The following is a 9,313-nucleotide window of genomic DNA, read 5'->3' on the forward strand; positions in this document are numbered from 1 at the left end:
CTAAAATTTTGTTCCCTTTAATTTTTAAGGCAGTTTTTGCTTATAGTTTGTTCCAGAACATGAATTCCTTTGTTCAATAGTTTTGTTAATGGCTTTTACGTGGTAGACAGGGCCGGCCCAAGCTTTTTTGAGGCCCTGTGCGAAATGATAAAATGAGGCCCTCTTCTATATAAATGTTGAACTATAAATTTATTGAATTATATTTATTGGTGTGTTTCCTAGTTAATAGGGAATAGTTAATTGGGAATTAATGAGTTCAAATTGAATTTCCTAAACTTTAGGAGACAAATGAGCAACTAATCATAATTGTAGTACTAATTGGTGTATATTTCCGGTAAAATGTAAATCAGATGGGTCATGGGTGTTAGGCAGTTAGGCTTAGGCAATGAACATAAATTATTATTTAATTTAGTGGGCTAGTATTAGATTATTAGGCCCTTTTTTAAACAAACAAAAGACTTATTGGAAAGAATTAAGAAATATACTATGGGCATTTTTAAAAATTTGGGGCCCCCTTTGAAATGGGGCCCTGTGCGGTCGCCCCCCCTACCCCCCTCTTGGGCCGGGCCTGGTGGTAGAGAATGTAATCAACTGTGTGTATACCATCATGCCTACCAAATATTTGCTTATAATGTGTGTCGCTATATTATCACTTGAGCAAATAATCTCTGAATTGTTTGAAGCCCGCGATCTGCATTGTATTTAACATTTTACTGATGGATACTTGAACATAAAAACATTTGTATCGGTTGCAATATTCGATTCACTTGGAATATATTTTTTTTCTTCTATTTTTGTGTTTTTAATAGAATAATAATAATATGGTTAATAGCATTTGCATATTTAGAAAAGCCAACTCTAGAGGAATTACTTTTCTTTACTTTCCAACGATGACGACGATACAATGAAATACAACTTGGCTTTCATAAATTGTTTTCCTTATTTTTTCCTCAATTTCTCTTAATTAGCTTCTCTTTCTATTTATTAAGAACAAAAATAATGAATAAATCAGCAGAATAACTTTTAGGATTCTACTAATTAAAGAAAATATTATTTGCTTTTAAACTGGTGTTTTTTTTTAATGAAGGGTCCTCTGGACATGTAAATGAAAGTCAAAGTGAGGCATGAATCTAAATTAAATCTTCTGCAAGTGTGAGAGCAAATAAAAATTTAAGAGTTTTCTAAATAAAAAATAAAAAGGAGTGTAAAACCCAAAATGTAGCATAGCGTATATGAAGAAAACTGTCCTCTTGCGAGTAAGTATAAAAAATAAGTCCCTTCTCTCTCCAATTTGAAGCTTATGGGAGGTTATTTGAATCTAATGATTAGTTGAGGATAGTTTTATGAAATTAACCCAATTATAGAATAATAAAGAAATTAATATAGCAGTTATTTATAACCTAATTTCTATCGCGATGATCTACTCAATTGAATTTTCAAGCAACCTCTGCCACCCCACCCAATAGGGCTGAGCATGGTTCGAGCCAAACTGATCGAACCGAGCCGAAATTAGTAGTTCGGTTTCGGTTTTATTTGTAGAACGATTCGAGTCGGGTTGAAAACTTTTCAACCCAAACCTACCGAACTAATAAGTAATAACACGTAACCAATACCCATTAACCCTCAAACCCGACCCGACCCGTCCCTCAAATATCAACGCTTCAACAAGTAAACCCTAAAAATCCCAGAATCCCAGCCGCCACTTCCTCTCTCTCTCTCACTCCCTGTCCGACGCCGCAGTGCCTCGCTCTCCGATCTCCATTCCCGCCTTCTCGGCACTCCGCCGCCAGCCGCCAAATCCCTAGAAAGTCGCCTATTTCAATCCTCAGTCCTCTCTCAAGTAATCCCTCTCTCAAATTCTCAATCCAAATCTCTCAAAGTCTTCAGATTTCTCTCTACAATCTTTTCTCAGTTACTCGTCAACAGGTTGGCATTATCATCGGCAAGCTAAGCCCTAATTCTGATCGAGGCCTTGTGTACGATCTGATCCCAACTCCTCTCACCGACGGTGGATCTCCCGCTTGCGCTCTCAAATCTGTACCTGCTACCAGAGAGGACAAGAAGAAGGGATCCAGAGGCGGGAAATCTTCGAACGAGTCGCCGCCTTCGATCGAAATTGACAGCAATTGGGTCGCTGAGCACGCTAGCAATTGGATCGAAATTGATTGAGATCAGATCTAAGTAAAGGGGAGCAAAGAGATTGAGCTTGATGTCGCAGAGGAGAGCCGCGGCCGTTTCTGGTCGGCCATCGGGAACTGATGGCTCCGATTTCTCCTACAGAATGGTTGTTGATTCCAGTAAGTCCTTAAAAAAGAGGAATTAAATTGGAAATTGTTCTGAGTTATTTGTTTTAGATTTTATTAACTTTTGATCCTCCACCCCCTTTAATAATTATATTGTGATCACAGGATACACAAAAGTTGCTAAGGGCAAGTTGAGACTGAAAGCTCTGATTGCTGCTCAAGTTAGTGAATTACTCCTCCTTTAAACATTGCCTACAATGTTAGACCTATAGAAATTGGGTAAAGTTTCACCGTGAGATTTATAGTGCACTCATGATTCCATAGTCAGTTATACTAGTACTAAGCCCTGGCTAAGCACCGTCTCCTTTAATTTCTTTTGCAGAACCTTTACTTACCCCCCATGTATTGTTTTATTTTGTGCTTAAATATTTGTTATCCTTTGTTAAATTCTTTTGAATATTTTTTTATATATTTAAACTTTGTTTGAAAAAGATTGTCTAATAATATAACCCCTTACCAAATAATAAAGATCCGATTACTTAAATCACCAAAATTTAAATAAGAACCTGACATAAATCTCATCCTTACTAACAAAAAATTAGCATAAAGATAATAAGTCAAAAAATCTAATTATTCTAGATAAGTTCATCATGAAAACTTCTAACATTTCTCTAGCTCACTGAATTTAAAACTTTCTCATAAATACAAACCATGGTAAATAAACTAACACTATTAAAACCTCTCGAAAGATTAGTATCAGTAATATAGTAACATCTTCATAGCAAACAAAAAAAAAAAACCACAAACACAATTTCGAAAGATTAATCTCAAAAGTCAAAAAGACTTTGCACAAAATTCAGCAATATTAAAACTTAAAGCACAACAAATATAAGTCATAATGATAATATTACTCAAATTCCATTCATCATCTAAAATCTTTAGCAAATTGTAAACCTATAATTCAACCAACACATTGCATAAATAAAAGTATTCAAATTTAAATGATTGCAGTATTCAGAGATAGAAATGCCAGCTTGTTCTTCTCCTTACACACATGACACTGTAGAGTCATAAAATTCCTAGGAAATGTTCTTTTTTCCTCCTACAAAAAACCAAGAAAAAAAAACACATTCATTTAAACAATTCAATAAAAAAACAATCTCAAAAACTAATTTTACTGAATCCTCTCAAGGTATGTCATGTCTACTTGATCTTTGCAGATTTTAATTTCCTCTCTACAAAACAAAATCAGATTATGGGTGAAAATATTTGTAATCTTTCATAATAAACATTAAAAAAAACTCAATAGAGGAATCATATGCTTGTATCTAGCAGACACGTACATGCAATTTAATTCTGTAGAGTGCTTGACGTAGTCATATATTGTTATCATTTGTAAAATATTACAATGTAGCCTTCTAAGAACTGGACAATTGGAAAGTGGTAAAAAAATGACATTTAAGAATTATTGAAGTGAAGAAATAAGCACAATTTCTTTTGGCAGGGTAATCAGTGTTCAAGGCTTACTTATGACATATCATGGAAATTTCATTCTCTCTTCCAGGAGACATCTCTGTCATTAAAAAAATTGTAATAAGAAAAGAAAAAAATTATGCTTTGCATGGGTCTGTAACAATGAAGCTAATGCAATTTGTAAATGTCGTTAACTTAAGCCTTACTATACCTTTCTTCTGCTCCATTTATTTTGGTCTTATCTAACATAGTAGCAGTATCTGCTAATAACATGTGCAACAACTACAGATTCTAATTATTTTCATTAAGTATGATAATTTTACAGTAATTGTGTATGTATTCATATGAAAAAAATCCAATAACTAGTAGTTGTATATAACTATATATCCACTCTCAAACAATGTTAGGCATATCCTTGAGCACCTTATTTGCACCTTTTTCTGCCAATCTAGCGTATTTCCTATTGCACAAAGATCATACATTGGCAATTTCTTTAAAATTTAACCAAATTATTCAACATCCTCACAAAAGCAAGCAGGAAAAAGAGTAGTTAACATTCTTTGAATCAAAGAAATTATCTAAATAACCACAAATACCAATAAAAACGTGCATCTCCCAAATTCCATGGACAAAGAACAGAAATTACCAAAAAGGTTAAAAAAAATCCGCTTATAGAAAGAGAAAATATATCAATTAATCTATTACTGTCACTTACCTCCTACAGCAAGTTGAAGTTCCCATCTAATATCATGGTCTGAGAAAAAGGAATTAGGGGGAAAATGAATTAAATTTCAAAGTAAACAAATGAGGAGGAAGATTCAATTTTTTCTTTTGTAACCTTTAGCATATTTTGTTTAGTGTTTTTAGTTTTATTTGCACTCTAATATTAATGATTAGTACTAAAAATTATCTTTAACACATCATCCAAATCCATTCGTCTCAAAATCAAGCAAAAACATGAAACTTGCACTGAAGCTTAGAAAATTAACAATACTCGGATGGGTCTGAGCCAAATCAGGACTTTTCTCCATCTAAGTCTTCCCAAAATTTGATCTTTCCATCACTTGTCCAAAATATTATCAAATCAAGAATTTTTTAGCACTACAAAATATACAACAATTAGAACTTTACCCTTAATTGAGATCGAAATAATGAGGTTTGAGAGATAAAGGCGGTTACCATCGAGCACTTGATGATGGTTGAATGAAGGCAACGGATTTGAGCTGAGCTTGAAGCACTGAGCTATGGTGAACAGAAGAGAAAGGAGAAGAGCCATAAAAAGAAAAGAATAGGGGGCCTTGGGAGTGGGTTTGAAGAGAGGGAGAGAGAAAGGGGAGAGGATGGATTGATATGGTGATAAAGAGAGAAAAGAAGTAACTAATTGGAGAGGACGGTTTATTTTAGGCAGTGTATTCTGGTGATCTTTCCCTGTGGTGGAGTGATGTGGGTTTCTTTTGTGTTAATCGTGAGTTTTTTTTTGTGAATTTCAATTTTTTTGGGGTGAAAGTTATGATAGATAAGATTACCTGATTGGATGTTAAAGTGAGGATAAATGGGACAAAATACTTGGATATTGAGAAATGTTACTGTTCACTACCAGATTTTCATTTAGATATAAAAGAAAAGTAGATGAGGGAATAATTGGACATGAGGATACCATCCTTTCAGCTTTATGTGTAGAAATTTGATGTGCAGTGAAGGAAATGAATCCTATAAGACGAATACATGAGTTGAATGTTGAAATATAGAAACGAAGCTTTTCCAACCAAACTGATGCTGAGGGGACCAAACACCATGCGTGATGGACCTTTTGGGTGATGGACCTTATGTATGACCTTTCTGTAGACCTGAAACTTGGGCCATTCAAAAGCACATAAGTTGAGTTGAATAGCCTGAGCCAAGGCTATGTAAATGTTATAGACACGTCAGCTCTTGTAGAAAAAACAATTTTGTTGCATTCAAAAGGCAGGCCATCTAACATGAACTAGGACATTATCCATTACAAATATAGCAAATGATTTACATGCACTGATGTTTTTATAGCATTTGTAATCACTGTTTTTTCCACCATACCTTGGTTTTTCTTGATTTTGATATTGATTACTTTGGTTCTTGTCGAACTCTAGAAGCCATTCCCGTCACATTGTCCATATCATATCGTTTGATTACTTTCTTCTTGTACTTTGTTTTGCTGAAGTTTCAAAATCAATAGATTATTTTGCATGCTTAACTCTGGGAGTGTGCTCATGGGTAACTTCTCTCATGTATCAAAAGCAATAGTGTATGTAAGAGATGACATTGTAGTGTTCATTTCACTATACAAGCAACTGATGACTAAGATTTAATGTTGATTGTCAGAGTTGCTCCTCTTTCTGCTTGAGCTTCACTTCATTCTAGTGCATTGGTCGTACGACTTAGCTCTCATCTTGTGCACGTACTAAGTATCAAAACCTTGGGATCTAATAAAGGTGGTTGCCATTACAAAACTCAATCATTGAGATTACACTTCTCATAGGAGATAGCCTCGAATGAAGATAAAAAAAAGATGTTTCTTTCATGAATTTTGGACCTATCATGTCCCCATGTCAAACCCGGGCAAAACCATCATGGCAATTTTTTGGGTGGGTTACGATTTTGGTGAACTGTGATCTCAAAACCCACATCTGCTAGGTGATACCACTCCTAAGTTTAATTGGAGAAGGAGCGGGTTTTGGGTTTTTTTTTGGGGGGGTGGGGGGTGGGGGCGGGGGACGGGGTTAACTCTTATTTATTTTTGGGTTTTTTTTTGGGGGGGTGGGGGGTGGGGGCGGGGGACGGGGTTAACTCTTATTTATAAGTAGAGACCTCCTACTGACTCTTCAACTGTAGATGGAGTAAGATCTTCTCCGCATTTGCTGATTCAAACTTGAGGCTTCACACTAACCTACATATGTTGTAATTAGTGCAGAGAATGCTTGTAGTGTTCTTCCACACTGTCAATATCTAGACAGGGTTACATAGTGAACAACTTTAAGGAGTTTTCTAGATTTGGAGAAAGGTGTATAACCAAATTCACTCTATCTGTTGATTCATTGATTGTGCTCGTGGTCCGTATAGAACTTCATTAATGAAGATGGAAGTGTTAAGTAAATGGTATCTTCCAACTACTACTTTAGTAAGTGACAAATATGAGATCCTTAATGATTGTATCTTTGAATTCTGAGCTTTTGAAAGAGTAAGCTGTAATTCCTTTTCAAGGGATTCTTAGAGGTTGTTTTCAATTTATACTTTCGAATATGGGAAACTTTATATATATAGTCAATTAATCATGCCAAAACCTCAACATCATACATTAAGCAGCCTATTGATAGCTGTTAAATAGTCTTTGAAAAAGTCAATTAACTGCTGTAAGACAGCTACATTCATCCAGATCTAGTTGACTGTAAATAAGACCTATTGACAGTGTAGTTGAATAGAAGTTTCAACAAGACTCAACGGGTATACTCAGTAATTCCTTCTTAAAAAAAGAAAAGAAAAAGAAGAAGAAAAATATTTTTTTTTAAAAAAAGACGAAGGTCTGCAAACAACCAGTTGAACTCAATGGCATTGAGTTAGTTTTTGGGAGAATATATTAACATTTATTGATGACTATGTATCCATATCTTGTTTATAGTTTCTGATATTTCCATTAAGAATTTGATAATACTGCATGAAACTGTTTGAAAAAGGATTGTTTTATATATGTTTTTTCCTTAAAAAGACTGTTTATAAATAACCAAATAATTTATATAAAATGTGCTGGTGGAAAGAAATCAACAATTTAACTAAGACTAACATTGATATCTAATAAAAAGAGACATATAACCATTTTTTTGCTTATCAGGCTTGGATCCTTACAAGTTCACACCTAGATCATAAGTCCATTTTAAATCTCAGTTGCATGGAAACGGGTGTGGATATGGATGCTAGTACGGATACGGGTATGGGACACGGCAAGTTGGTAAAAGGTAGGGCATGGGGACATGACTATGTAAATATATACATATACGCACACATATATTACATATCGAAATTAATAATTTGCATGAAATTAATATTGTTTTTTCATTCATGTGTTATATGAATTAAAATTCCTATAATATTTTTATGGTTCTTTTATTATGTGGATTATAAATTGGAATACCATCATTTTATAGCTAGACACCCTAACAACCCTTTAAAATAATAGTTCGATACCCGACCTGTTCCTACGAGTTTTAGGGAGTGAATGTGAGCTGAAGGATATGCGTCCAAGAAGTTGATGAGAAGTGTTTTAATTAAAACATCTATTGCATAAGTGAGTACATGCCCGAATAAATGTATTCAAATATGCTAGGAGTGTCCGAGGAGTTTGGGTACGGATACCAGTACATGTATGCATCAGTACGGGTACAGCTTCAGTTAAGTGTATTGAGTTAACATAGATAAGAATCTTATTCTTTGTTTGAAAATAGATTTTCTTCACACACAAGCACATCTCGAAAGTAAAGTAGCTAATGTTTAGCTTTATTCGGCATGTTAAATTTTGTAATGGCATTGTAGATGTATTGTAAGCATTAACTAACTGGGACATGAAGTTATTGGAGACTTCTAGTAATTTTAGTTAGTAGTTATTTGCAATTTAATAGAGCTTAGAAATCCAATGCAAAATTAGGAATCTCCCATATGTTGCTACTACTACAAGAGTGGATTCTCAGTGCCCACAGTTCAATGAAACCACAATCACATGTCAGCATTAGTCATCGTGTTCTGCAAATAGATGAATATTGTTGTACTTCTTCACATCATTACCCATGATATGATATATAATTAATAACCATCCTCGTTCTCAGTCCGAGTAACCCTTTAAAGTGTGGGAATGTCATATTTCCTTGATATAAATAACCAAACCTGATAGTTAATATTCTAATGTTGCAAAACCAGTACATCCTCTATTTAGAGATGTCATTTGGTGTTGCCTAATTCATATTTTTGAGACTGCAGCTGTAAAAGAACCATGTATGTCATTATTTAATTGGTTAAAACTTTTTTATGCATCATAATAGCTACAAAATGTCTTTAACTATTTGAAATGGCATGGCAGTACTGTGTGTCTTCTTTTATCTCAACAGGAGACTAGAAAGTGTCAGGTTACATGTAGTTTTATTTGCATTATCTTATTCCATTGACAGGCTACCAATTTGATCTGTTCTTTTCAATGCAGGCTTTCAGTCAAGTGATAGGTTGTTCATGGCTTCTATTATCTGCATCAGAAGAGATGGGGTTTAACAGATTTGCCATTATATCAAGTTCTATTGGATTCATTTCTGTTTTAATTGGAGAATTAGGTTATCCATGCCATATTATGCACTGTGTTTATATTTTTTTTATTAGTAAGTCGTTATCAAATGTTGTTCTTCACATAATCCTTTTGCAATTTCCCAATTGCAAGGTCGTAGGCACAGTCGAGGGATTTTGTTGAGACTCTACACCATCATATCGTGTATTGCAACTGCGTTTTCAGTTGCATGTGTTGTCAGAACTGATTCGTTTGTCAAGGTAACAAGTTCTTGATCTTTTTTTTTTTGGTTGGGGGGGGG

General features: G+C 34.5%; 1 protein-coding gene across 2 annotated transcripts in view; it reads left to right on the top strand.

Moving 5' to 3' along the window:
* The window catches only part of LOC109839658, an 8,976-nt gene continuing 1,357 nt past the window's right edge, over positions 1,695–9,313 (top strand). The window contains exons 1-5 of one of the 2 annotated variants that reach the window (XM_020408173.1): positions 1,695–1,840; positions 1,913–2,297; positions 2,409–2,464; positions 8,938–9,061; positions 9,166–9,272. In XM_020408173.1, the coding sequence (XP_020263762.1) occupies positions 2,210–2,297; positions 2,409–2,464; positions 8,938–9,061; positions 9,166–9,272 (375 nt within the window). In that variant the 5' untranslated portion in view covers positions 1,695–1,840; positions 1,913–2,209. The remainder of the gene's footprint in view (positions 1,841–1,912; positions 2,298–2,408; positions 2,465–8,937; positions 9,062–9,165; positions 9,273–9,313) is intronic. The other variant, XM_020408172.1, reaches the window with a different exon arrangement.

Source organism: Asparagus officinalis, chromosome 4 (assembly GCF_001876935.1).
Source record: "Asparagus officinalis chromosome 4, Aspof.V1, whole genome shotgun sequence".
Lineage (NCBI taxonomy): Eukaryota > Viridiplantae > Streptophyta > Magnoliopsida > Asparagales > Asparagaceae > Asparagus > Asparagus officinalis.